Source organism: Lutzomyia longipalpis, chromosome 4 (assembly GCF_024334085.1).
Source record: "Lutzomyia longipalpis isolate SR_M1_2022 chromosome 4, ASM2433408v1".
NCBI classification, from domain to species: domain Eukaryota; kingdom Metazoa; phylum Arthropoda; class Insecta; order Diptera; family Psychodidae; genus Lutzomyia; species Lutzomyia longipalpis.
Window position 1 is genome coordinate 21,940,076 of NC_074710.1, and position 26,104 is coordinate 21,966,179.

At 36.0% G+C, this 26,104-nt stretch overlaps 7 protein-coding genes and 2 long non-coding RNA genes across 14 annotated transcripts; 1 reads left to right on the forward strand and 8 right to left on the reverse strand.

The window, feature by feature from the left end:
- Nucleotides 1-1,274: 1,274 nt before the first annotated feature.
- Nucleotides 1,275-4,289, reverse strand: LOC129794899 (uncharacterized). Of its 4 annotated transcripts, none has more exons than XM_055835815.1 (6): nt 4,097-4,289; nt 3,369-3,610; nt 3,114-3,306; nt 2,858-3,058; nt 1,890-2,367; nt 1,275-1,818 (listed from the first exon to the last, which is right to left on the reverse strand). In XM_055835815.1, exons 1-6 carry the CDS (start codon nt 4,114-4,116, stop codon nt 1,366-1,368), a joined length of 1,587 nt encoding a protein of 528 aa, XP_055691790.1. In that variant the 5' UTR covers nt 4,117-4,289; the 3' UTR covers nt 1,275-1,365. The 4 variants fall into 4 exon arrangements, with proteins under 4 accessions (XP_055691790.1, XP_055691791.1, XP_055691789.1 ...); XM_055835816.1 differs by having other exon boundaries at nt 2,858-3,043; nt 4,097-4,287; XM_055835814.1 differs by lacking the exon at nt 4,097-4,289 and having other exon boundaries at nt 2,858-3,043; nt 3,369-3,847.
- Nucleotides 4,290-4,320: 31 nt separating this feature from the next.
- On the forward strand, nt 4,321-5,470 carry LOC129794941 (uncharacterized). Its single transcript, XR_008751090.1, has 3 exons — nt 4,321-4,555; nt 4,697-4,899; nt 5,249-5,470. It is a non-coding gene; the product is annotated as an uncharacterized LOC129794941 (long non-coding RNA).
- Nucleotides 5,471-5,497: 27 nt separating this feature from the next.
- LOC129794942 (uncharacterized) lies at nt 5,498-6,881 on the reverse strand. The gene is made up of 2 exons (XR_008751091.1): nt 6,373-6,881; nt 5,498-6,303 (listed from the first exon to the last, which is right to left on the reverse strand). It is a non-coding gene; the product is annotated as an uncharacterized LOC129794942 (long non-coding RNA).
- Nucleotides 6,882-6,951: 70 nt separating this feature from the next.
- LOC129794908 (uncharacterized) lies at nt 6,952-9,094 on the reverse strand. 2 transcript variants are annotated; one of them, XM_055835826.1, is made up of 6 exons: nt 8,697-9,094; nt 8,433-8,628; nt 8,093-8,278; nt 7,903-8,014; nt 7,555-7,815; nt 6,952-7,496 (listed from the first exon to the last, which is right to left on the reverse strand). In XM_055835826.1, exons 1-6 carry the CDS (start codon nt 8,878-8,880, stop codon nt 7,041-7,043), a joined length of 1,395 nt encoding a protein of 464 aa, XP_055691801.1. In that variant the 5' UTR covers nt 8,881-9,094; the 3' UTR covers nt 6,952-7,040. The 2 variants fall into 2 exon arrangements, with proteins under 2 accessions (XP_055691801.1, XP_055691800.1); XM_055835825.1 differs by having other exon boundaries at nt 7,555-8,014.
- Nucleotides 9,095-12,018: 2,924 nt separating this feature from the next.
- LOC129794900 (probable 4-coumarate--CoA ligase 3) lies at nt 12,019-14,332 on the reverse strand. The gene is made up of 5 exons (XM_055835817.1): nt 13,917-14,332; nt 13,583-13,778; nt 13,252-13,437; nt 12,725-13,187; nt 12,019-12,659 (listed from the first exon to the last, which is right to left on the reverse strand). Exons 1-5 carry the CDS (start codon nt 14,323-14,325, stop codon nt 12,204-12,206), a joined length of 1,710 nt encoding a protein of 569 aa, XP_055691792.1. The 5' UTR covers nt 14,326-14,332; the 3' UTR covers nt 12,019-12,203.
- A 124-nt stretch (nt 14,333-14,456) lies between these two features.
- LOC129794932 (uncharacterized) lies at nt 14,457-16,742 on the reverse strand. Of its 2 annotated transcripts, XM_055835873.1 has the most exons (3): nt 16,394-16,742; nt 16,050-16,245; nt 14,974-15,011 (listed from the first exon to the last, which is right to left on the reverse strand). In XM_055835873.1, the coding sequence occupies exons 1-3, from the start codon at nt 16,737-16,739 to the stop codon at nt 15,002-15,004; spliced, it is 552 nt and encodes a 183-aa protein (XP_055691848.1). In that variant the 5' UTR covers nt 16,740-16,742; the 3' UTR covers nt 14,974-15,001. The 2 variants fall into 2 exon arrangements, 1 of the variants encoding a protein (XP_055691848.1); XR_008751088.1 differs by lacking the exons at nt 16,050-16,245; nt 16,394-16,742 and adding an exon at nt 15,070-15,202 and having other exon boundaries at nt 14,457-15,011.
- A 4,072-nt stretch (nt 16,743-20,814) lies between these two features.
- Nucleotides 20,815-23,676, reverse strand: LOC129794926 (probable 4-coumarate--CoA ligase 1). The gene is made up of 5 exons (XM_055835866.1): nt 23,305-23,676; nt 22,969-23,161; nt 22,085-22,270; nt 21,563-22,023; nt 20,815-21,489 (listed from the first exon to the last, which is right to left on the reverse strand). Exons 1-4 carry the CDS (start codon nt 23,648-23,650, stop codon nt 21,780-21,782), a joined length of 969 nt encoding a protein of 322 aa, XP_055691841.1. The 5' UTR covers nt 23,651-23,676; the 3' UTR covers nt 20,815-21,489; nt 21,563-21,779.
- LOC129795244 (luciferin 4-monooxygenase-like) lies at nt 21,034-21,763 on the reverse strand. Its single transcript, XM_055836330.1, has 2 exons — nt 21,563-21,763; nt 21,034-21,489 (listed from the first exon to the last, which is right to left on the reverse strand). Exons 1-2 carry the CDS (start codon nt 21,761-21,763, stop codon nt 21,034-21,036), a joined length of 657 nt encoding a protein of 218 aa, XP_055692305.1.
- A 19-nt stretch (nt 23,677-23,695) lies between the features above and the next one.
- On the reverse strand, nt 23,696-26,104 carry LOC129794902 (probable 4-coumarate--CoA ligase 3). The gene is made up of 5 exons (XM_055835818.1): nt 25,730-26,104; nt 25,410-25,605; nt 25,070-25,255; nt 24,548-25,004; nt 23,696-24,480 (listed from the first exon to the last, which is right to left on the reverse strand). Exons 1-5 carry the CDS (start codon nt 26,073-26,075, stop codon nt 24,025-24,027), a joined length of 1,641 nt encoding a protein of 546 aa, XP_055691793.1. The 5' UTR covers nt 26,076-26,104; the 3' UTR covers nt 23,696-24,024.

Genomic DNA, 26,104 nt, shown 5'->3' on the forward strand with positions numbered 1-26,104 from the left:
TTATTTTCTCTTCATTTATTTTACTATATTTTGTTTATTAATTTTAGCTGTGTTTCTTTCAGACACAGCTTTTGTGTACCGAGCAAAATCGAAAGTCGTCAGATCGGGCTCAAACTTGGGATGAGCACGAATTAGGGTCCCTACATTCCAAAAAACGTATGCGCCAAAAAAAAATTTTTCCGGCCGGCCGTCCGTCCGTCCGTCCGGCCGGCCGTCCGGCCGGAACCTATCGCTATATTGCAAGAGAACGGTGATAGATAGAGACTTGCGGTAAACGGCAAAGTTTAAATATCGACCGGAAGACATCCGATTATGATGTCAAATCCACCCCCCCACCCCCCTACAGCCATTTTGAATAACCTCAAAATTTTGTTTTCGCTATATCTCAGCCGCTATTATAGCTAAAAATCTGAAATTTTTATATGTTGTAGGGGCCATAAAGACCTTTCCAACGATACCTCATTTTCGAAAATCGGTCAAGCCGTTTAGTCAATATGGCCGCCACAATTTTTCATCGAAAATCGACCATAACTCGAAAACGGCTTGACCGATTTTGATCAACCCGGGGTCAAATGAAAGATCTCAATAAACCCTACAACTCTCTAGAACATCCGAAGTTTCAAAAGTGACCGCTAGGGGGCCAAAAATCAAAAACAAAATTTTCGATGAGTTTTCGATGAATATCTCGAAAACGACGACATAAATTTTTTTCATTTTTTGATATGTTGTAGCCGACCATATTATCTAGCTTCATGCCAAAAATGAAGAAAATCTATGGATCCGTTCTCGAGATATAGCCTTCCAAAGTTGGCATGTCATATCTCGGGTTCTACAAGTCCGATCTTGATCAACTCAAGCGCAAATAAAAGGTTTCGAGAAACCCTACAAATGTCTAGAACATTGCAATTTCGAGAAATGACCGCAAGAGGCGCTACAATCAAAAACAAAGTTTTCGAAAATTTCGAACTCGAATTTTTCGAAAATGGCGACATAAATTTTTTGTTATTTTTCGATATGTTATAACTGACTTCAAGACCTTTCAAACAAAAAAAAATTTATGAAAATCTATGGATCCGTTCTCGAGATATGGCCTTCTAAAGATTTCTTAGGGTATGACTTTTCTACTTTTCCCGACTTTGCGTGTATTGAAATTAATTCGCGTTCTAGTTTGCTCTCACAAAATTGGTACACTGAAAGAAACACAGCTCCCGTAAGCTTGGTCAGCTTACCAGTACATTTTTTTCTATATATTGTAAGTTGAAGACAGATCTGTGGACTCTTAAAAGAATTTGTAAATATTTAATGTTTCTAATCCATGGCTAAAATCGATGATTAATTTTTTTGTCTCTGAAAATCTTCCATTTATCACAATTTTCCATTTTGCTTTGACAATTCTTCTGCAATGGTTTTAGCTTCATTTTTCTTAATTTTCCCAGAATAGGTTTTAGGTAATTCTTCAACAAAATAAACTCCTCCACGAAGCTTATGGGTATCCGGGAGTTTCTCAGAGACGAGATTTGAAATCTCTTCAGACGTTGCAGTTGATCCTTTTTCCAAGACAACTAACACTGCAGGCAATTGATGGTAGGTTCTATCAGGAATCCCAACAGCGACTACTTCAGATACGTTAGGATGCGTCTTGACGACTCTCTCAATCTCTGATCCTGATACATGATACATAATGTACTTGATGATGTCTTTACTACGTCCTGTTATGTAGAGGAAACCATCTTTATCGAAGAATCCTAAATCTCCGGTATGAGCGAATCCGTCTGAATCAATAAACTGTGCGGTTGCTTCGGGGTTTTCTAAATACTCCTGAAATTATTATTCATATGTTAAAAGAGCATAAAGTTAGGTCATTTAGATCTATAAAATAAAGAACCTACCACAATCGGATAAGGAACTCTAAAACAAACTTGTCCTGTTTCCTCAGGCCCTAATCTCTTTCCTTCTTCATCAAGAACAATCCCTTCAATTCCAGGCAATACATTCCCAACACTGACCATTCCTTGATTATGAGGACCAAAATCTGGATAATACGGATTTCTGGCGATAGTTCCAGTTTCACTCATACCATATGTTACAATGAGGCTTCCTGCAGAAATATACTTCATGCAGTTCTTTGCTACTTCTTCCGTAAGAACACTTCCACCGGACCAGATATATTTCAGTGTTAGTAAACTGGAGGACGTTAAATCTGGAGAGTCCAAAATGTTACTGATGTAGACCGGGGAGATGAGTACGTGCGTTACTTTGTACTTCTTGACAATTTGGAGGAAAAGTTCATGGTTTACGGGTTCTGTCGTAATGATCCGCGTTATTCCCAGGATGAGGTTGCTGAATAAAACGATGTAATAGACAGACCTAAAAAGAAAGATGAAAAATTGGGAAAAATTTAAATTTTTCTGTTGTTAGAATCCGTTAAATGAATTTCTAGGAAACGTTAAGAATAAAGAGTTGCTCCGTCTAATCTTATTTTATTTTATAGCCTAAAAGCTACTGCTGATTTTTTTTAAAAGTTTATTTAGCCAGTAGCCTCAAGTTAGGATCTGTAGATTTGGTAAACTGGTTAACAAAATCGTTAGAAAAACGTGACGCAACGGCTAAGTAAGTGTCCCATTTGCGCTCCTAAGGAGACTCAGAAAAATATTGACGAACCAACCAAAGCGTAGAGACGTTAATACGTAGGTACTCCTACAGCCTAAGACAGTTAGCACTTGTTGTAGTTATTCAGGACAGGACACATAATAACCATTAAAGACAGCCCTTCTAACTCTTAGAAGTATCATTCTGAATTCTTAGTTTCTTTTAATGTTTCTAAAGTCTTTCACAGGCAGAAACCCAAAAAACTCACCAGAAAGGAGAACAGAAACTGAAGTAACAATCTGTTGATGAAGAAGATATCATACTAGACCAATGTGGGTCAAGGAGTGACTGATAGGGTATTGCAACAGCTTTTGGTGGTCCAGTTGTTCCAGAAGAGCAGACAATAATTTGATACTTCATTTGATTCTCTTTGCATGATTCTTCGTAGATTTCCCTAAAAAATAGAAGACTTTACGCTAAGATTAAGACAAAAAGGATTTAGACAATATTCTCGTAAATCTTACCTTTTCAAGTCTTCAGAGTCACCTTCCTTCATTAAATTCTCAATATTAATGTAATCTGAATTATTTGCTCCGAAGACAATGATTGTAGGAGAAGTTTCCATTCTCTTTACAACGTTTTTTACGTCTTCAAGTCTTTTATCGTCGCAGAAAATAAATTTGGGTTTTGTAATTATGAAAATGGCGTAAATTTCATCTGAGAAGAATAAAGAAGATCTTGATAACAGATATCTTGAGATTGATAAGAAAATTCTTTACCTTCATTTTGTTTTATATCCATTGCATTAACAGGAGCCTCAAGGAGGAAGCAAGCAATCAATGTAGGTACCAAATTATGACCATTTCCCGCCACAAAACCAACAACGTCTCCTACTTTGCAACCTCTTCTTCTTAAGCCACCAGCGATGTTCTTTGCTTTTAAAGCGATTTCTTGGTTGGTCATCTGAATTCCGTTGTTATCACTGATTTGAGCAACTTTGTGTGGATCTCGATCTATAATACTGAGAATAATTCTTCCCAAATTAGCCCTATCATTGAATAATGAAGCTGGATGCGGTGGACCACGCCACAATTTTTCTTCACTATAATACTTGGTTGTAGACATTTTTACTTCAACCGATCTCTCTGAAGATCATTTGGGTACTGAACGCGATGTTTTAAATAATGGAAATGCGTGTAAAAGGGAAACTTTGAGGTGAAAGTAAATATTTGCTCTCTGACTTGAAGATATTACAGTCAGGTATTACTTAGCGAATTTATTTAGTTCGTGGATTTTTGTACGTAGTCTAATACCACTCATTTTTTTCATATTAGAAATATTTTTTTGGGAAAATGTCTGATCAGGGTAGATTCTTGGGTCTCTTGGGTACTAATTGCAATCAGAATAATTGTAAAATAGCGTAATTTTATATTAAATAAGTGAAAATGAAAAATGTGTGTAGCAGAATTGATTAACGTCGTTCTCGATTTTTGGGGGAAAAACTCACCGATAAAAATCCAAATGCATTTTATTTGGCCTCTAAAACACACAAACTATCTTTTCACACACTTTTTAGGCTACTTTTAGTATGTTTTATTAATAAAAAACTAATTTTTCACTGACCGTGCGGTTTTGATAAAATTTTCTCGGGCACCATAGAAGAGGTGAATTTTGGAAAAAAAAATCACCACACTCACCACACCGATGTCTCACGAAGAGATATCGGAGATGTCGATCGTGAAAATAAAAATTGAGGTTAAGTTTGATTGTTTTCCTGCCAAGTTTGTTGATGTTTCCGGATGATTTTGTTTTTATTTTATGGAAATTGTGCTCAAGAAAGTGAAAAACGGCAAAGCATTGAATTTTTATTCAATGCAATGCTACCTTTTATTCGAGTGACGTGAAGGAAAATCGTTCACTTTTTCCAAGGAATTTGATCACCCCAGATGGACTGGAGGAAAGACAGGTTAGTGGAGACACCGAGCTATGTGCTATGGTTCAGGTGTGGAAGATCATCATCAATACCCACAAGCCGCCACAGCAAGCTAGACACAAAATATATCACACACTACAGTGCTGATTCTAATATGAAATGTTCTCTTTTTAGCTCGATGCAAGGATTTTAAGAGGAACTCACTCAGACGCTCAGACCTCATCAATATGGCCATCACTTAAGTCGACAGGACTACAAGTTTTCTTGAAGGAAATAGTCCAGGATCTGAAGCTAGAATCCGGCAGAACAGCATTGGAAACCATAAATGCGACATAAAAGCCGGGAATCCCTATCACGCACAATCAGTTTAGCAGAAAGTAAGTTGAGGCTCATGTCGGGATAAGTGAGATGAAAATACAATTTATTCCAGAAACAGTTGCACGGGAAAAGCCACTGAAGTCTCTGAAAGTTGTGCAGGCATCATTCCCATTGCATCAGGAAGATTCTAAAGAATCTTAGAAAATTCTTTTTCAACACCCGGCTAATCTTTGATTTAGACTCCTAAATGAAATCAAGCATCAGCTGGATGTTGTAAAGGACGTTGCTAAGATCCCTTATAAACCTCTTGATGCAATAGGAAGGATACCTGCAAAACTTTCAGAAACTTACGGCTTTTTCCGGGAACACATTAAACCATGAATTTCAGTAAGTTTAAAATATTTGCAGCTCAACTATTCATCTTCCTGTGCGGGGATTCAGAGGTTCTCCTTAAGCTCATCTGCTCACCAAACCCACAGAAGATTTTAAAGCAGTAGCTGAACAGCAATTTGCAGTCAAGGATCTACCAGAGTATAATGGATCGCTGATCCTTCTTCCATCTCACCTTTGGATTTGGACTTTTTGCTGCAATTTATGGCCCGGAATAGATGACGAGTGGAGACATCAATACAGAAGATATGAAAACTATCAATTTGATTTTCTATGTTCAAATCATTATTTATTTTAGTTCATTTTTACAAAAATACTCTATTAACAAAATTTTATTATTTTTTTAATTTAATAAAGAATAAAATTTAATAAAGAGTGAATTTTCTTTATTCATGAAGATTTTTCTTTGATTTTTCACTGGCAGGAAATTTTTAAACTCGAGGGAATAATTTCTTTGGCATTGTTGGAGATTGCAGGATCCTCGGAGCTGAGATTGGGAAGGAATTGTGTCCCGTGACATGAAGAGCCCGCTGAAGATTGAAGGCAATGTGTGTGCTTTGCTTAAGGAGGTACCAAACAGCGTACTGATAGCCAACAAATCGTCTATCTCCACTCACTGATAATACTGAGACTCGCATCCTCTTCAATAGCGCCCAGAAGAGTCTTTGTTTCGGGATTCTTTCATTACAGGAAGCCATGTTCCTTCCAGGACTTTCGTAATGGGATTGTCAGTGTGCAGTGGCGTCACTGTTCTTCTTGTCCTCAAGAACACACACAGCGCATGGGAAGGTATTTCACTCCCTCAGGTGGTTGCCTCGAGTATGTTCCAGGCCAGAGGTTACATCACAAATTACACTCAACCCATCCTTGGCGGTTGACACCACGCGTTTCACTTCCAGACTGAACTCAAGATCATGGAGCTCCTTCAAATGAGCCGTAGTGTCGCGTTAGTTTGGTCACCCGAAGAAAATTCTACAGCCCTAGTCTTCCGTGTGTCTCCCCTGTGGCCATCGTTTGCAATCCAGACGAAGTTCCACAACCCTCTGAATGGATTCAGGATCTAGCAAATCCGTCTGCACTGAATCACTTGGTTTAACATCAAAGACCCTTCGTCGTGATGAGGTTTCTGGAGGAATTTCCACCTGTGTGAATTTCGCTTCTGACGCACGGTTATTCCACGTAACAACACAGCCTAATCACTACCTTCCTGGCCACTTTGGTAGTCATTCTCCTGACAAGCTATAAGAAAAGTCCCTCCCACACAACGCCGTTCATCTGCCGTTCAGTTGACCTAATTTCATATCTTTTTTAACCATTTTTCGTCGATTTATTTTCACGATTTTCACAAATTTATTTTTATTTTTACACAATTAATTATATTCACACTAAAAGGATAAAAAATACAAAAATTACTTTTAATTCGCTACTTGATTTTCTTGAAAAAATTCACCACCATGGCTCGAGGTGAATTTGAACATTCGTGGTGTCTCCTCTTGCACGAAAATGCTAGAGAGAGATAGCCTAATACAATTTTATGCGTGAGAGACAGAATAAGCCAAAACGACGTAAATCAATTCCGGTACAAAATACGTTAATCAATTCGCCGTAATGCAAGTTTGGCGTTATTCAAAACGCCGCTATGTAATACCTGACTGTACTTTCATTTGAACAAGCAGATATAAGCAGATTCCATTTAAACGATTAAGAAAATGTGTGAAGGATTTATATATGTGTGTATTTATATTTGATTAAAGATAGATAACAATACGCAACAGATATTCTTAGTGGAGCAATAAATCATCTTCATAATCTAATCAGTCTTGTTAAGACTCTTAAACATTTTTTCAGCATACTTCTCTGCTTCAATTTTCTTCACTTTCCCCGTTGATGTTACAGGAATTTTATCAACAAAATAAACTCCTCCACGAAGTTTATGGGAATCAGGAAGCTTCTTCGCAACGAGGTCTGAAATCTCTTCGGCTGCAACGGCTGATCCTTCTTTTAGAACAATTAAAACAGCAGGAAGTTGACAACATTTTTGATCAGGAATCCCAACAGCGACTACTTCAGACACGCAAGGATGTGTCTTAATAACCCTTTCAATTTCTGATCCTGATACATGAGACACGATGTACTTGATGACGTCTTTACATCTTCCTTTAATGTAAAGAAAACCTTCTTCATCATAGAATCCTAAGTCTCCGGTATGCATGAATCCATCGTTGGCTATATAAGCATTGGTTGCTTCTGGATTCTTTAGATAGCCCTAGAATTAAGACAGAAAAGTTAGATCCTTGATTTATCCTTCAGAGGACTGAACTTACAGTAAAACGATAAGGCGCCGTAAAGCAAAGTTCTCCAACCTCTCCTGGACCAAGTCTTCTTCCTTCTTCATCAACGACAATTCCTTCAATTCCAGGAAATAGATTTCCAACACTTATTGTTCCTTTTGGGTTATATTTGTAGGCAGTTAATCCACCTGTTTCTGTACATCCATATGCAATCACTAATTGAATTTGCAGCATGAAGGGCTTTAGTTTCTCAACCAGGCGTTCTGTTACCATATTCCCACCACACCAGATTTCCTTCAATGTGGAAAAACTTGAGAGTGAAAACTTTGGAGATGCGAACACATAATCCAGTAAAATTGGGCTGATGATTATATTAGTTACTTTGTATTTGGTAATGATGTGAAGGAAGAGTTCTGGGTTAAAATTCTCAGTCGTCGTTATGCGAGTAATTCCATGAAAGATACTTCTTATGAGTACAAGGTAGCCTATTGTCCTTCAGAAAAAGAGAAAAGGCTTTGCATTATTAATTAATTAATCTTCTCAAAACTATTTAGGTCATTAATTAACTAACCAAAACATAGGGCAGAAGCTGAATAAGGAGTCTGTTGACGATGAGACAACATTCTGATGCCAGTATTCTTCCACTAGTGCATGGTAGGAAATGCAGACGGCCTTCTGTGGGCCTGTTGTTCCAGAAGAGCAGCAAATGATGTTATAGTCCATTTGTATTGGACGACAAGCCTCTAGTAAAATATTCCTACAAAGTGAAGATAATTTAGCAGGAGCTGCTTTTCTTCTGGGGGCTATCGGTGTGTTCAACAACGCGAGGGCTTATTTTTAAAGAATAGGATTATCTATCTCATAGTCAAAACGAATTTGGAGATAAAATACTGAATTTTGCGTCTTTTTACCTTCTTAACTCCTCATCATCACCTTCCTGCATTAGATCTTCAACACTGATGTAGTTCTCAATTTTATTTTCACCAAAAACAATTATTGTGGGAGAATTCTGCATCCTTCGAGCAACCTTCTCCACAAGATTAATTTTTTGGGCATCACAAAAAATAAATTTGGGTTCTGTAATTCTGAAGATTGCGCATATTTCGTCTACGAAAAAGAAAGTTCAATAAATAAAATTATAAAATTAATGTAGAAGATCTGCGAAGATCAATCACCTTCATTCTGATTCACATCCATCGCATTTGTTGGAGCTTCGAGGAGGAAGCAAGCAATCAATGTAGGAGCCAACATGTGTCCATTTGCTGCCACAAAACCAACAACGTCTCCTATTTTGCAGCCTCTTTGCTTCAATCCTCCAGCAATTTTCTCAGCATACGACACCATCTCGCCGTTTTTCATCCGAATTCCGTTGTTATCACTGATTTGAGCTACTCTTTGCGGATCACGGTTAAGAATACTCAGAGAGAAAAGAAGTGTGACAGAGCTATTACACACCCGGAGAAGTGTGAAAACACACCTGGAGAAGTGTGAATGAGGGTCAGTGACGTCACCGAAAATTTCAGCAAATATTTCAACAAAGATGAAACTTGAGTTTCATGGTCATCTCAAAAAGTATGTCGCAACCCTTCAAAAATTAGTGTCTGTCAAAGGAATTCGCGACGACATGTCGTAAGACAATTCAAAAATTTTCCTTTTTTTCAAGATTGAATATTTCTTTAAACGTAATCACTTTTAACTTTTTTATGTTATTTTTTATTTAATAAAACTCATAAAATAATTTAAAAAATAAGAAAATATTTTTTAAAAAATGTAAAAAAAAATCGGTGGTAGATAACACATTTTTAGGTTTTTGGGATCTTTTCTTTTAGAAAACAATCAGGATGGCGTCCTCTCATCACATACTTTCGGCCGCCATATTGAATACCAAACCCTTATTGACTTTTTTTTATATTTCCGAATCTACAAAAAAAAGTTCTGAATTTTTAATTAATTAATTTTATGAAATTATTTTAGCTAGGCACTAAAATATCTATTTAGAATGAGAAATTTGTATACCAATGAAAACTTTTTTGAATAAACCGTACAGTAGTTTTTAATTGATGAATAAATTATTATTATTATTATTTGCGGTAAACGGCAAAGTTTAAATATTAACCTGATATCTGATTATGATATCAAATCCATCCCCCCACCCCCCACCCCGTCGGCCATTTGGATAACCTCAAAATTTTGTTTTCGTTATATCTCAGCTCCTGTAGTAGCTAAAAATCTGAAATTTTAATATGTTGTAGGGGCCATCAAGACCTTTCCAACGATACATCATTTTCGAAAATTGGACAAGCCGTTTAGTCAATATGGCTGCCACAATTTTTCATCGAAAATCGTCTATAACTCGAAAACGGCTTGACCGATTTTGATCAACCCGGGCTCAAATGAAAGCTCTCAACAAACCCTACAACTCCCTAGAACCAGGGAAAACACAACTTGTGTTTTCCCTGCTAGAACATACGAAGTTTCAAAAGTGACCGCTAGGGGGCCAAAAGTCAAAAAAAATTTTCGATGAGTTTTCGATGAATATCTCGAAAACGCCATTATCGATTTGCTTCATTTTTTTGATATATTATAGTCTACTATAACATCTATTTATAAAAAAAAATTTGTCGCCATTTTGAAAATATTGAGTTCCAACTTTGACATGTCATATCTCAGGTTCTACAAGTCCGATTTCGATCAACTTAAGCGCAAATGAAAGGTTTCGTGAAACCCAACAAATGTCTAAAACATTGAAACTTCGAGAAATGACCGCAAGAGGCGCTAAAATCAAAAACAAAGTTTTCGAAAATTTCGAACTCGAATTTTTCGAAAATGGCGACATAATTTTTTTTTTCATTTTTCGATATGTTATAGCTGACTTCAAGACCTTTCGAACAAAAAAAAATTATGAAAATCTATGGATCCGTTCTCGAGATATGGTCTTCTAAAGATTTCATAGGGTATGACCGGTATGATTTTTTGTTTTGTAAAAGATATTGTATATAGTCCAGTGAATTACTTTATGTATTATGGATAATGTCTGAATAAAATTCAATTCAATTCAATTCATTCAATGACTTATCAACTTTTCCCGACTTTGCGCCTATTTAAACTAATTCGCGTTCTAGTTTGCTCTCACAAAATTGGTACACTGAAAGAAACACAGCTCTCGTAGGCTTGGTCAGCTTACCAGTACATTTTCATTTTTTTTTTAAATAAAAAACCAATTTATTTAATAATTTTTTACAACTTTTTTATTATTTAAAAATTTAAATATTTTAAATTAAAATAAAGAATAAACATATTTTTAAAAAATAATAAAAAAACAAAAAATACAGTGTGGTTGATGCTCGAATCATATTTCTTTTATAAAAAATAATAATATTAAATCCGCTTTATGATTATTTTAATTTAAAAAGAATAAGTTTTTATATTGTTTTTTTTTCTAATTTTTTTTTATTTTTATTTAAGAAAAAAAAACTTAAAAAACTTATTATTTTTTTTATTTTTTTTAAATTAACTTGTAAAAAACTATTTTGGTTTTTAGAGGTAGTCCGATTGACTTTAATTTTTTTTTAAAGTTAGGTTAAAGACTTACAAATATTTCAAATTTTTTTTGTAGATTCGGAAATATAAAAAAGTCAATAAGGGTTTGGTATTCAATATGGCGGCCGAAAGTATGTGATGAGAGGACGCCATCCTGATTGTTTTCTAAAAGAAAAGATCCCAAAAACCTAAAAATGTGTTATCTACCACCGATTTTTTTTTTACATTTTTTAAAAAATATTTTCTTATTTTTTAAATTATTTTATGAGTTTTATTAAATAAAAAATAACATAAAAAAGTTAAAAGTGATTAAATCGTTTAAAGAAATATTCAATCTTGAAAAAAAGGAAAATTTTTGAATTGTCTTACGACATGTCGTCGCAAATTCCTTTGACAGAAACTAATTTTTGAAGGGTTGCGACATACTTTTTGAAATGACCATGAAACTCAAGTTTCATCTTTATTGAAATATTTACCAAATATTTTTTTTTCTAGATAATTTATGATTTATTAAATGGTTCTAGCTCTGGTTCTATTTGAGCCTATATTGCCGTGGAAAAAAATACGCGAAATATTTGCCAATAATCAACAAAGATCAATTTTATTGTGTCTTACAAATATATCAGTAGCGACATCTATCGATTGTTCCACAAAAATTTCAGAGCTGAAATTTTCGGTGACGTCACTGACTCTCTTTCACACTTCTCAGGCTTCTCAGGTGTGTTTTCACACTTCTCCGGGTGTGTATAGCGGAACAAAAAGTGTGTATGACGGAATGATTTCTCTCTGAGTCTCAGCAAGGTTCAAGACGACTTTTTTCCCCATAATATTTACAAAACATTATAATTTTTCCGATAAGACATTTACTCTTATAAGTATTCGCAAAAAAAAAGAAAAATACAATACATAGAAAAAAACAATCTTTTCTATTTAAGAAATATCAGTATAGTCAAGAAATAAGATAAGTAAGGTTTATTGACTTTGTACGTACATAATTGGTCTTATACAATTGAAATTAGATTTGGTTTATAATCCAAAAAAAAATCTTAAATTATTTGTGTCTGGATAATGCGTAAGAGGCTACTAAATACTAGAAACGAGTAACGTGTGCAACAGAGTGATATATTTCCCCTTGTTAGGTCTTAATCCTTCAAATTGAGAGACCTAAACATTCGTTCAGCATATTTCTCAGCTTCAACTTTCTTCACCTTTCCTGTTGATGTTACAGGAATTTTGTCAACAAAATAAACTCCTCCACGAAGTTTATGTGAATCAGGAAGCTTCTCAGCAACGAGATCTGAAATCTCTTCGGCTGTAACAGATGATCTGTTTTTCAGGACAACTAAAACAGCAGGAAGATGGGAATATTTCTCATCAGGAATCCCAACAGCAACTACATCAGATACGCTAGGATGCTTCTTGACGACCCTCTCAATTTCAGATCCGGATACATGAGCCAAGATGTACTTCATGACATCCTTACATCGTCCATTTACATAGAGAAGACCATCTTCATCATAGAATCCTAAGTCTCCACTACGCATAAATCCATCGTTGGTTGTGTAAGCATTGGTTGCTTCTGGATTTTTCAGATATCCCTGAAAATAGGCCAGAAAAGTAAGATACCTCAAGGATGAAGGCTTTTATATAAAGCAAAACTTACAGAGAACCGATAAGGTGTTGTAAAGCAAAGTTCTCCAACCATGCCTGGACCAAGTCTTCTTCCTTCTTCATCAATAACAATTCCTTCAATTCCTGGTAATAGGTTCCCAACACTTATAGTTCCTTTTAAGTTATAGTTGTAAGTAGTTATTGCTCCTGCTTCGGTACTTCCATATATAATCATAAATTTAGTTTTTGACATTAAGAAGGGTTTTAGCTTCTCAACCAAGTCCTCTGTTATTATATTTCCACAACAAAAGATTTTCTTGAGAGAAGAAAAAGTATCAGGAGACAGTTTTGGAGACTCAAGAACTTGACAAAGCAACAATGGATTAATCAGTGTATTGGTTACTCTGTATTTGGTAATGATGTTAAGGAAAAGTTCAGGATTGAAGTCCTGAGTTGTAATTATGCGTGTAAGTCCGTAGAAAATACTTCTTAGAAGGACAAGGTAGCCTACAGTCCTTTATAGAAATAAAGAGTTTTAGATTAGACTCTCAAGTCTGTGAGATCCTTCATTATGCTAACCAAAATACAGAAGAGAAGGTGAAGAAGGAACCTTCTGACGATCTGACGACATTCTGATACCAGTATTCATCAACTATTGATTGGTAGGAAATGCAGACAGCCTTCTGAGGACCTGTTGTTCCAGAAGAGCAGCAAATGATGTTATAGTCCATTTGTAATGGACGACAGGCCTCCAATAAAATATTCCTTTAAACAAAAATTATGTATTATGGGTTGTAGGGGGCTTTCGAAATTCAAGGAAAAGCGAGGGCTTTTTTTTAAGGATTAGGGTATCAATCTTATAATCAAAACTGATTTTAGAAATAAAATACTGAGTTTTTCTTTTTCTCACCTTCTTAACACCTCATCATCACCTTCTCGTATTAGATCTTCAATGCTGATGTAGGCCTTAACTTTATTTTCACCATAAATAATTATTGTTGGAGAATCCTGCAATCTTCCAGCAACCTTCTCCATAAGATTGATTTTTTGGGCATCACAAAAAATAAATTTGGGTTCGGTGATTTTAAATATGTTGTAGATCTCATCTACGTAGCAATATAAAAAATTAATTTAAGACGTTATTAAAATGTCGTTAAATTATTAAATTTCTTTTCCAAATAAATTCACATTTTTCAAATTTTTAATTTAAAAACTTAAAAGCTCATTTAGTTAAAATTCGTCACCTTCATTCTGATTCACATCCATTGCATTTGTTGAAGCTTCAAGGAGAAAGCAAGCAATCAATGTAGGAGCCAACATGTGTCCATTTGCTGCCACAAAACCAACAACATCTCCTACTTTGCATCCTCTTTGCTTCAATCCTCCTGCAATTTTCTCAGCATACGACACCATCTCGCCGTTTGTCATCCGAATTCCGTTGTTATCACTGATTTGAGCCACTTTTTGCGGATCACGGTTAAGGATACTCAGTAGGATTCTTCCAAGATTGGCCTTCTCATTGAACAGCCACGCAGGCTTTTCTGGACCTCTCCAGATTTTTTCTTCACTGAAATACTTAGTTATGGACATCTTCTTACTTTGAGTTTGCCCTGAATACTGAAATGATTTAAACGATTTAAACCGTCTTATCATCTAAGCAGCACTCAAGGCGATTTTATTCTATTATTGCATTATTTACAATACATTAAGATTTTTTCGATAAGACGCACGCGCTGAGCTATCATTGAATAATCTTTTTATCTTTTTTATTTATCATCTTGAAAATTGTTTTGATGCTTCTACAAACCTAATGGTGCTATAATCGTAATCATTGAAGTGAAAGGCTTTTATTCATAGAGAAAAATATGCGTAGCAGGATATGTTCTCTAAATATGGTTGAGACGCCTAAACATGTTTTCAGCATATTTCTCTGCTTCAATTTTTTTCACTTTCCCAGATGATGTTACAGGAAATTCATCAACAAAGTAAACTCCTCCACGAAGTTTATGGGAATCAGGAAGCTTCTCTGCAACGAGGTCTGAAATCTCTTCGGCTGCAACGGCTGATCCTTCTTTTAGGATAATTAAAACTGCAGGAAGATGGGAATATTTCTCATCGGGAATCCCAACTGCGACTACATCAGATACGCTAGGATGCGTCTTGACGACTCTCTCAATTTCAGTTCCCGATACATGAGAGGAAAAGTACTTCATGACATCCTTACATCGTCCTGTTACATAGAGAAGACCATCTTCATCAAAGAATCCTAAGTCTCCACTACGCATAAATCCATCGTTGGTTGTGTAAGCATTGGTTGCTTCTGGATTTTTCAGATAGCCCTAGAAGTAAAATAGAGGAGTTAAATCCTTGGTTTATCCTTCAGAGAACTGAGCTTACAGTAAAACGATAAGGCGCTGTAAAGCAAAGTTCTCCAACCTCTCCTGGACCAAGTCTTTTTCCTTCTTCATCAATAACAATCCCTTCAATTCCTGGTAAAAGGTTTCCAACACTTATCTTTCCTTTTAAGTTATAGTTGTAGGTGGTTATTCCACCTTTTTCTGTACTTCCATATATAATCATAAATTTAGTTTCTGACATCAAAAACGGTCTTAGCTTCTCAACTAGGTGCTCCGTTATTAAACTGCCACCAGAGAAAATTTCTTTGAGTGAAGAAAAACTATCAGGAGACAGTTTTGGAGAGTCAAGAACTTGATTTAGTAAGAGTGTGCCAATAAACGCATGAGTTATTCTGTATTTGGTAATGATGTGAAGACAGAGTTCTGGATTGAAGTCCCGAGTTGTAATTATACGCGTAAGTCCATAAAAAATACCCCTTAAAAGAACAAGGTACCCTGCAGACCTTTTACAAAGAGAAAAAACTTTAATACGATATTTCAAGTTAGTAAAATTCTTTACTAACCAATATATAGAAGAGAAGCTGAAAAAGGAACCTTCTGATGATGAGGCCACATTCTCATGCCAATATTCATCAATTATTAATTGGTAGGAAATGCAGACAGCCTTTTGAGGGCCTGTTGTCCCAGAAGAGCAGCAAATTATGTTGTAGTCCGTTTGTATTGGACGACAAGCCTCCAATAAAATATTCCTAAACAAGAAAATTATGCTTTTTATATTTCTAGTTCATTTTAATTGCTCAATTAAGTTTAACGTGCTTTTTTTCTCTTCAGTTTTATTACAGTTAAAATAAATGTACATAATAAAAGCTTACCTTGATAAGAAATGGTTAAGAGGCTATTAGAATTTCAAAAAAAAAAACGCGAAGGCTTTTTTTTTAAGAATGTTAGTGATGTTAGTATATCAATCTAATAGTTAAAAATGGTTTTAGTTATAAAATTTTAAGTTTTTCATTTTCTAACCTTGTCAACTCTTCATCATCACCTTCCTGCATAAGATCTTCAATACTGATGTAGTTCTCAATTTTATTTTCACCATAAACAATTATTGTTGGAGATTCCTTTAACCTTCCTGCAACCTTTTCCACCAGATTGATTTTTTCAGCGTCACAAAAAATAAATTTGGGTTCTGTGAGGTTGAAAATTGCGTAGATTTCATCTACGTGGAAAAGAATAAAAAAAGTAATTTAAATCAATATTAAAATGTCGTTTCATTACTGAAATTCTCTTCTGTATTGAATTATCTTTCTTTAGGTTTTTGAATTTAATTTAAAATCTGAAAATCTAATTCAGTTAAAATTCGTCACCTTCGTTCTGATTCACATCCATCGCATTTGTTGGAGCTTCAAGGAGGAAGCAGGCAATCAATGTAGGAGCCAACATGTGTCCATTTGCTGCCACAAAACCAACAATGTCTCCAACTTTGCAACCTCTTTGCTTCAATCCTCCAGCAATTTTCTCAGCATACGACACCATCTCGCCGTTTGTCATTCGAATTCCGTTGTTATCACTAATTTGAGCCACTCTTTGCGGATCACGGTTAAGGATACTCAGAAGAATCCTTCCAAGATTGGCTTTCTCATTGAACAACCAGACAGTTTTCTCTGGACCTCTCCAGATTTTTTCTTCACTAAAATACTTGGTTGCGGTCATCCTCTCGTTTTGACTTTGCTCTGATTACTGAAATAAATGCGAAGCGTTTTAACATTTAGGCAGCATTAAAGTACACGGAAAGAAAAAAGTTGAGGCGGCGCAAAAATTCAGTACTTGTTACAATAGCAAGTTATAATGTTATTGTACCCGCCACTGTCCATTTGCACTAGCCGGACACTTCAGCTGTGCCAACTAGAAATTCCTGTAGAATCAAATGAGATTTTCTGCTCTTCTCACACATTTGTCACTGTGGCTTTTCGTCGACTGCGCAACCTTGTCTCGTATTTGCTTTATAAATCTTGTGCAGATGCGTGACATGCTACTTCAGTCGACGGCTTTGCCGACTTGTGAAAAGATGAGATATATAATTTTAAAGATATAGATGTCTCTTTTTCTCCAATTATAGCATACAAAAATCTAAACGAATGAGACAAAATGTGTGTGCATATACGCCATTTCCTTCTGACTCATTGGTGACATAGCCAGTTTGTAGTTGAGTTAGAAGCAAACTTCAGCTCTGCCAACAATGTAACAATTCTGACGCCAAACTGTTGGCATAGCAAGAGTTTCCAGCTAGTATTAGTAGTTATTTTTCTCCGTGTAGATTTTTTCTGTACTATGTATAAGTTTAAGCTCAGGTTTAGAAAAAGGCCAATAAACTTTTTTTTTAATTTTATTATTTTAATATGTACAAAACATCAAAATTTTTTTAAAAGACGAGCTCAGATTTTTATTTGTTTTTAAAGAATCATATTGCCTGGAATATTGTAGTACCGCTGGTACTAACTGTCATGGTATAGGACAGATTGGCTTATGTGTGTGGGGTTGGCGGGAGTCTTAAGGTGACTCTCTCTCCCAACCACCCTAGTACGGTTGGCTCAGTTGCTCGTGGGCCATGGGGTCGTACGGACGGACCCACCCCATAAGTCTGAATCGTAGTACCTGGCTATGACAATTGGTATCTCATTGTCAGGTATTTTACAATTCAGAAGTGGGATAAGCCCAAAACTCGTTCGCGGAAGTGGTAAAGTGCGTGTACGTAAAATTCGTGCAAAAATCGCGAGTGAAAAATTTCATGGCGTCACTTCGACGTCACCGTGTGGAATTCGCGGAAAAAGTCCACCGTTTTGGGACTTTCGCGGCGTAGAAAATCGCGTTGTAGCACCCGTGAGTGCTAAATAATGGTTCCCCGTCGTGTAAATGAGTGAAATTCGGGGAATACGCGTCTGAAAAGCCGTGAAAATCGCGATGAAAAAGTGACATTTTCGGCAGTTTTTGTGTTGCCCGGCGCGAAAAGAGTGCGGAAAAAAGTCTCTTGTGGGGCTTTTGCGGGGCAGGGGAAGTGCCGTCGTGGTTTTCTTTGATGCGAAAAACGTTTTCGCAAAGGAAAAAATGTCGCGAGTGTAGGAAAATGCGTCATTCGATGGCGAAAAAGGGACAAAAAAGTGTGACAAGTAGTGTGCATGTGCTGGAGCGGCGCGCGCAGGAAAAATGTGTGTGTGCGAACAACGAGAGCGGCGCAGTGCTTCATCGCATCGAGAGTGCACACACACACACACACACACCAACGCCGTGTGGCGGCTGACACGCTGACGAGGCGGCGAAAAGGAGCGTATGCAGTAATGCATGCGGAGTATAAGAAGGAAAATCGCAAGTATTTTCTTTTAGATTGGAGAGTGGTATTCTCCAAATTGGTTATCCGACATTGATGAAATATATTTTTATGGTTAACCCTGAAAAGCGCTTTTCAAACCTAAGATATTCCCTTAATGTTGTATTTTATGTTTATGTGTAAACATGTTATTTTAAGGGAATTTTAATTGCAATATTGCTTTACAGCTGTCAACGGAATAAAATGAAATGTAAAATTATGGTTTTTTTTTTATTCCGTGTATTATATTGTGATATTATAATGTTTGAGCTGTAGATTATGCGGGAAATCATATTTTAGATGGAACCGATTTAATATAAAAATAAAATTAAAGGTTTCATGAAATGAAAAACAATGAAATTTTCATAAAGATGGGAATGAAGGAAATTCCTATGCAGATGAAAATTTAATGAAAATTTAAAGTAATTGATAAATGAATTTAAGTTAATAAAGATAATTAATAGATAGAAATATCTGGAAATTAGAGACTATTAACTGAAAATTTCTAGAAGATACAAATGGGTTAGAAATAGTTGAAGCACAGTTCTTATGCAACTTAGAGCTGAAGGAAAAGTGGTTGCAATGGTTGGAAAGTATTTCCGTTCAGGTTTTTGCAATTCCGTTTTGCGAAAAAAAAAAAAAAAAAAAGGAAGAAGAAAGAGTGGCTACAGACGCAGATGTGTCTCTGTCAATAGGATAGATTCATGGAAGGGAATTTAGGACAGTCTAAGGCTGCGTCGTAGAAAGATGTTTCAAAGATGGTGTCGATGAATGAGGATTCCTTGATCTTGATGGTTCGTTATTAAGGATTCGTGTCTTGGATTATGATTATTGAGGGATTTTAGTCAAAAGCCGAGATGGAAGGAATCTTATAGTGGTTCGAATAGGGATCAAGGAGGAAGGAATCAAGGTTGTCGATGTCCAAGAAATACTCTTTAGTAAATTGTAGGGAAGAGAGTGGTTTCACTGAAGCATAAAGTGCGTGCTTAAAGGTAGTGGAACGGATAAGTGGCGTTGTGCCTAGGTAGACTCTCTTCTGTGGGATCTTTATTGAATCAAGGCATTTGATGATACCTGAGCGGAAGGAAGTTCCTTGAAATTATCGCTCTTATTAATGGTATGGTATCATGCTAAGAGAAAGGTACTTGTATAGGTACATAAATAATTGTTTTACTGAAGCGTAAAAGTATAGTTCGCAGTATAGTTGACATGGATAAGAAATAGTGTGTCAAGGTAGTGTTTCTCTTCTGATCAGGTTTACTGAAGCATTGGATACCTGGGCGAAAGAAAGTTCTCTGAGGTTATGGTTTCGCATAGAGGTATCAGGAGAAGAGAAAGGTGCTTGTGCACATGGAAGAGCAATTCACTATGTTTATGTGATCAGTAGAAATACTGTGATAAACTGGCTCTTCACGCATCCATAGAACCAATCTGATGTCTCAGTAGATATGGTAGAATGGATGAATAGGAATGTAGGTCTGGGCGATCAATGGACGCATTGTAAGCTAGACAAGACATTCAGGTCATGTATCTATGCAACCAGTTAATACTAAAGACAACATTCATGAGTCTTCGTTGATCGGATGGTATAGAGAGACAAATCATGAGTCTGTGAGTAAATGATACTGGTGTAGATAAAGCATGACGAGGTTTTCGCGGAGAGGCATCATGCTTGCATGGTGGGCCTGTTATGTTGAAAACCTGAAATGTCGTATTGATTAACATCAATCCAAGGTTAAGGTCCAAGGTTCTTGATAGTTAATCATACGGCGAATGGTTTCTCGGAGACACTAGTCTCTATGGAACGAGCTTACGGTTCCTGGAACTGGGTAAGCTAAGTCTAGACATATGTTCCATGAGAAACAAGTAACATGGCGAAAGCTGTGTTGAGAGAACCTTCTGTAGGTTCATGGGTGTGATGATTTTGTGTCAGGGCACTGACGTACTAAATCAAACAGAACCCTTGTGTACTTGGGCTACCAGGTACGGTTCCATTAGGAACAATTTGATATGATCTTCAGTTGTGAATATAGTTGTTGTCTAATACAGACTTGTACTCTATACACAGGACCGCAGTTGTTATCGCATTCATTGCGAAGTATACTGGTCGAAGATCACGGGAAAATTCGGTCAATCTGTCTTGCTTTTCCTAGCTTGTGCCGAGGACGTCACAAAAGTCAGGAATGGCCGAATGTAGTACCGCTGGTACTAACTGTCATGGTATAGGACAGATTGGCTTATGTGTGTGGGGTTGGCGGGAGTCTTAAGGTGACTCTCTCTCCCAACCACCCTAGTACGGTTGGCTCAGTTGCTCGTGGGCCATGGGGTCGTACGGACGGACCCACCCCATAAGTCTGAATCGTAGTACCTGGCTATGACAATTGGTATCTCATTGTCAGGTATTTTACAATATACTATGTTAGGTATATTAAGCTTGAAACTCATTTCTCTTTCTTTATTTTATCTTTATGAAATAATTCATTGTACATTATGTATAATTATCTTAATTACTTTTGTGTTCCACTTCGTGGTTAACACTAATTAATATCCTAATAAAAAGCTTTTCAATGGTAGAGAATACATAATGTAAAAAGTATGTACGTAACGTAGCAAAGTAATACGTCTCTGGCTAACTAAAAAAAATTAGTCCACGATGTTAAGACGCCTAAACATACGTTCAGCATATTTTTCAGCTTCAAATCTCTTTACTTTCCCAGTTGATGTTAAAGGTATTTTATCAACAAAGTAAACTCCTCCACGAAGTTTATGGGAATCAGGAAGCTTCTCTGCAACGAGATCTGAAATATCTTCAGTTGTAACGACTGATCCTTCTTTAAGGATAATTAAAACTGCAGGAAGATGAGAATATTTCTCATCGGGAATTCCAACTGCGACTACTTCAGACACGGCAGGATGTGTCTTGACGACCCTCTCAATTTCAGATCCTGATACATGAGCCAAGATGTACTTCATAACATCTTTACATCGTCCATTTACGTAGAGAAGACCATCTTCATCATAGAATCCTAAATCTCCAGTACGCATAAATCCATCGCTGGTTGTGTAAGCCCTTGTTGCTTCAGGATTTTTTAGATACTCCTGAAAAACAAAAACAAATCAGAAAATTCATCATACATACATCTTCGCATTTTTTTTGAACGGAAAAACTTACAGAGAACCGATAAGGTGCTGTAAAACAAAGTTCTCCAATCTCGCCTGATCCAAGTCGTCGTCCTTCTTCATCAATTACAATTCCTTCAATTCCTGGTAATAAATTCCCTACACAAATTTTTCCTTTTGGGTTATACATGTAGGCAGCTAAGGCCCCTGTCTCTGTACTTCCGTATACAATTCCAAAATTAATTTTTGCCATGTAGGGTTTTAGCATCTCAAGCAGGTGCTCCGTTATTATGTTTCCACCACAAAAGATTTTTTTTCACAGAAGAAAAACTTACAGGAGTGAGGTTTGGAGACTCAAGGACTTGACTAAGCAACAGTGGATTAATAATTATCTGGGTCACTCTGTATTTGGTAATGATATGAAGAAAGAGTTCTGGACTGAAGTCCTGAGTCGTAGTTATGCGTATAAGTCCATAGAAAATATTTCTAAGAAAGATAACGTAGCCTACGGTCCTTTATAAAGAAAGTTTTGAATTAGACTTGTAAAGTTAGTGGGATCTTTACCCAAACTAACCAAAATATAGGGGTGATGCTGAAAAGGACGTCCTCTGACGACGTGACGGCATTCTGGCACCAGTTTTCTTCAACTAGTGATTGGTAAGATATACAGACGGCCTTTGGTGGTCCTGTTGTTCCAGAAGAGCAGCAAATTATGTTGTAGTCCATTTGTATTGGACGACAAGCCTCTAATAAAATATTCCTACAGGCAACATATTGTAAGTCAATGTCATAAGTTCATAGAAGCAAGGGCATACTTAATAACTAGAAGTCCATTTCCTTATTTGTAGATCTCTGTTTAGTTCGATTTTAGAATTCGGTTTTTTATTGAATTCTTTATGTATAATACCTAGTCTCTTTGTTGTAGTTATGACTGGGACATAAATAAAGCAACCTTATCTTATCTTTATTAGTTTAATTTTTTTGATACGTCCGGTTGAAGTTTCTTAAAGTTTAAGTTTTTCTTTTTTATAATGGGGTTAAACTCTTTAAGGTGAATGCCTTTTTTCTTGTATGATATTTTTCAAGTCAAGAGGTTTTCAAGTCAGTCTCAACTAATTTTTTAAATCAAACTTTTTATGTTTTAAAGTTAGATCAGGTGCGGTTTGAGTGCACGTTGAAGATTTTTTTCGAATTTCGATTCGCGAAGATGATCATGTGCATATTTTCTTCTTCTTCGGATGTTAAAATTGGTAAAATCATCCAAAAATTGCATTCAGTCCAGTAAGACTTAGCCCTTCTGCCCCTTCCTGATTCTAAGACCTTAAGACCCTGACCTTAAAAAAAAGGTCCATTCGAAAATGCTATAATTGATTTTCAAATTCAGACAAAGTGCATTTTTCAACATATGAAATATTATAAAATCTGAGAACAAAAAGCAGTTCTATGTCATGTACTTACTTTTTTAACTTCTCGTCATCACCTTCTAGCATTAGATCAACAATGCTTATGTATTTTTCATTATTTCCATCAAGAACTATCATTGTTGGACAATCCCGCAACCTTCCAGTAACTTTCTCCACGAGATTGACTTTTTCGGCGTCACAAAAAATAAATTTGGGTTCTGTGATTTTGAAAATTGCGTAGATTTCATCTATCGTAAAGAGGATTTAAAAAAAAATTGAATCAATTTTTAAATATCGCTGCATTGCTAAATTTCTTTTTCAAATAAATTCAAATTTTTCATATTTGAAATTTAATTGAAAATCCGGAAAGCTTTTAGGTACAATACGTCACCTTCATTTTGGTTCACATCCATTGCATTTGTTGGAGCTTCGAGGAGAAAGCAGGCGATTAATGTAGGAGCCAACATATGTCCATTTGCTGCCACAAAACCAACAACATCTCCTACTTTGCATCCTCTTTGCTTCAATCCTCCTGCAATTTTCTCAGCATACGACACCATCTCGCCGTTTGTCATCCGAATTCCGTTGTTATCACTGATTTGAGCCACTTTATGTGGATCACGATTAAGGATACTCAGAAAGATCCTTCCAAGATTGGCCTTTTCATTAAACAGCCACGCAGGTTTCTCTGGACCTCTCCAGATTTTCTCATCACTAAAATACTTAGTTGTAGACATCCTCACACTGGAATTTCACTTTCTGTACTGAAATAATGCGAAACGTTTTATTATCTAGACAGAAATCAAGGTGGTTTTATTCTTATATTATGATGTTATCCTTAGCATCAGTTTACAAACGGCTAATAAACCATTTTATTAATCTTGTTATAATATTTACAAAGCTTTTTTGCACGACTTGTGAATTGTATTCTTAGCTCATTTCGTAAAATCATAATTTATAAAAGTGAGATAAAAGCTTTCTTTTCAGTTTTTTTCCTCTTTATTAATTCAATTTTCTTGGTAAGGTTCATTGTGCTATAATCTTAATTATCATGCTAAAAATTACAAGTACGTAGCAGAAAAATGGATCTTCTCTTGCTAGCTAATAAATATTAATCCACTATCTTATGAAGCCTAAATATATTTTCAGCATATTTCTCAGCTTCAAATTTCTTTACTTTCCCCGTTGATGTTAAAGGTATTTTATCAACAAAGTAAACTCCTCCGCGAAGTTTATGCGAATCTGGAAGCTTCTCCGCAACGAGATCTGATATCTCTTCGGCTGTAACAGATGATCCGTTTTTTAGGACAACTAAAACAGCAGGAAGATGGGAATATTTTTGATCAGGTATCCCAACAGCAACTACATGAGACACACTAGGATGAGTCTTGACGACCCTCTCAATTTCAGATCCTGATACATGAAATAAGAAGTACTTGATGACGTCTTTACATCGTCCTGTTATGGAGAGGAAACCATCTTTATCGAAGAATCCTAAATCTCCTGTATGAGCAAATCCATTTGAATCGATGAATTTGGCAGTTGCCTCTTGATTTTTCAAATATTCCTAGAAAAATTTGTTAATGAGTTAGAAGCACAAGATTAGAATAAAGCAAAATTGAGAATTTTTATACCATTGGAAAAGGAATTCTGAAGCAAACTTGTCCTATTTCATCAGGCCCCAATCTCTGTCCTTCTTCATTAATAACAATTCCTTCAATTCCAGGTAATAAGTTTCCAACATTAATTTTTCCTTTTGGGTCATACTTGTAGGCTGTTATTGCTCCTGTTTCTGTACTTCCATATCCAATTACAAAATTAATTTGCGACAAGAAGGACTTGAGCTTCTCAATTAGATGTTCTGTTACTAAAAATCCACCACACCAGATTTCCTTCAGTGAAGAAAAACTTGAGGTTGTAAATTTGGGAGATTCAAAAATAAACTGCAGTAAAATTGGGTTGATTGTTATGTTTGTTACTTTGTATTTGCAAATAATGCGAAGGAAGAGTTCTGGACTAAATTCCTCAGTTGTAATTATACGTGTTAGTCCATGGAAGATACTTCTAAAAAAGACAATATAGCCTATTGTCCTTTAGAAAAAAGAAAAGATTTTGAATAATTCTTCTAAAATTCGTGAGATCTTCAATTAACTAACCAAGACATAGGACTAAAGCTGAATATGGAATCTGTTGGTGATGAGACAACATTCTGATGGCAGTATTCTGTAAGTCGTGACTGGTAAGAAATGCAGACGGCCTTCTGAGGACCTGTTGTTCCAGAAGAGCAGCAAATTATGTTGTAGTCCATTTTAATTGGACGACAGGCCTCCAATAAAATATTCCTACAAATAGAAGATAATTTAGCAGGAGCTGCTTTTCTTCTGGGGGCTATCGGTGTATTTAACAACGCGAGGGCTTTTATTTAAGAATAAGAGTATCAATTTCAAAGTCAAAAATGATTTTAGAGATAAAATACTAAATTTTGCGTCTTCTTACCTTCTTAACCCCTCATCATCACCTTCCTGCATTAGATCTTCAATACTGATGTAGTTCTCAACTGTATTTCTACCAAAAACAATTATTGTAGGAGAATTCTGCATCCTTCCAGCAACTTTCTCCACAAGATTGACTTTTTCAGCGTCACAGAAAATAAATTTTGGTTCTGTAATTCTGAAGATGGCGTAGATTTCATCTATAAAGGAAAGAATAAAAAATATAAGATCGCATTGCTTAAAGTCTAATCCACGTAGATTATTTTAATTTAATTTAAAATTTAAATGAAAATCTCAAAAAATCATACAGTTAAAGTCCATCACCTTCGTCCTTAGTCAAATCCATTACATTCGTTAGAGCTTCAAGGAGAAAACAAGCGATCAATGTAGGAGCCAACATATGTCCATTTGCTGCCACAAAACCAACAACGTCTCCTACTTTGCATCCTCTTTGCTTCAATCCTCCAGCAATTTTCTCAGCATACGACACCATCTCGCCGTTTGTCATTCGAATTCCGTTGTTATCACTGATTTGAGCCACTTTATGTGGATCACGATTAAGGATACTCAGAAGGATCCTTCCTAGATTGGCCTTCTCATTGAACAGCCATGCAGGCTTTTCTGGACCTCTCCAGATTTTTTCTTCACTAAAATACTTGGTTGTGGACATCTTATCACTGTGATTTTACTTTGAGTACT

Coding starts and splice junctions, on each gene's coding strand:
- LOC129794899 (XM_055835813.1), bottom strand. CDS start 3,714: ATGTCTACAACCAAGTATTATAGTGAAGAAAAATTGTGGCGTGGTCCA. Junction 3,307..3,368: donor GGATATAAAACAAAATGAAG/GTAAAGAATTTT, acceptor TATTCTTCTCAG/ATGAAATTTACGCCATTTTC. Junction 3,059..3,113: donor GACTCTGAAGACTTGAAAAG/GTAAGATTTACG, acceptor CTTAGCGTAAAG/TCTTCTATTTTTTAGGGAAA.
- LOC129794908 (XM_055835825.1), bottom strand. CDS start 8,880: ATGAAAAACGGCGAGATGGTGTCGTATGCTGAGAAAATTGCTGGAGGA. Junction 8,629..8,696: donor GGATGTGAATCAGAATGAAG/GTGATTGATCTT, acceptor TCTTTTTCGTAG/ACGAAATATGCGCAATCTTC. Junction 7,497..7,554: donor CGGCGCCTTATCGTTTTACT/GTAAGTTCAGTC, acceptor TCTTAATTCTAG/GGCTATCTAAAGAATCCAGA.
- LOC129794900 (XM_055835817.1), bottom strand. CDS start 14,325: ATGATAAGACGGTTTAAATCGTTTAAATCATTTCAGTATTCAGGGCAA. Junction 13,779..13,916: donor GGATGTGAATCAGAATGAAG/GTGACGAATTTT, acceptor ATTGCTACGTAG/ATGAGATCTACAACATATTT. Junction 12,660..12,724: donor CAACACCTTATCGGTTCTCT/GTAAGTTTTGCT, acceptor GCCTATTTTCAG/GGATATCTGAAAAATCCAGA.
- LOC129794932 (XM_055835873.1), bottom strand. CDS start 16,739: ATGACCGCAACCAAGTATTTTAGTGAAGAAAAAATCTGGAGAGGTCCA. Junction 16,246..16,393: donor GGATGTGAATCAGAACGAAG/GTGACGAATTTT, acceptor TTTTCCACGTAG/ATGAAATCTACGCAATTTTC.
- LOC129795244 (XM_055836330.1), bottom strand. CDS start 21,763: ATGGCAAAAATTAATTTTGGAATTGTATACGGAAGTACAGAGACAGGG. Junction 21,490..21,562: donor CAGCACCTTATCGGTTCTCT/GTAAGTTTTTCC, acceptor TTTGTTTTTCAG/GAGTATCTAAAAAATCCTGA.
- LOC129794926 (XM_055835866.1), bottom strand. CDS start 23,650: ATGTCTACAACTAAGTATTTTAGTGATGAGAAAATCTGGAGAGGTCCA. Junction 23,162..23,304: donor GGATGTGAACCAAAATGAAG/GTGACGTATTGT, acceptor TCTTTACGATAG/ATGAAATCTACGCAATTTTC. Junction 22,271..22,968: donor GATGACGAGAAGTTAAAAAA/GTAAGTACATGA, acceptor TGTTGCCTGTAG/GAATATTTTATTAGAGGCTT.
- LOC129794902 (XM_055835818.1), bottom strand. CDS start 26,075: ATGTCCACAACCAAGTATTTTAGTGAAGAAAAAATCTGGAGAGGTCCA. Junction 25,606..25,729: donor GGATTTGACTAAGGACGAAG/GTGATGGACTTT, acceptor TTTCCTTTATAG/ATGAAATCTACGCCATCTTC. Junction 25,256..25,409: donor GATGATGAGGGGTTAAGAAG/GTAAGAAGACGC, acceptor TTCTATTTGTAG/GAATATTTTATTGGAGGCCT.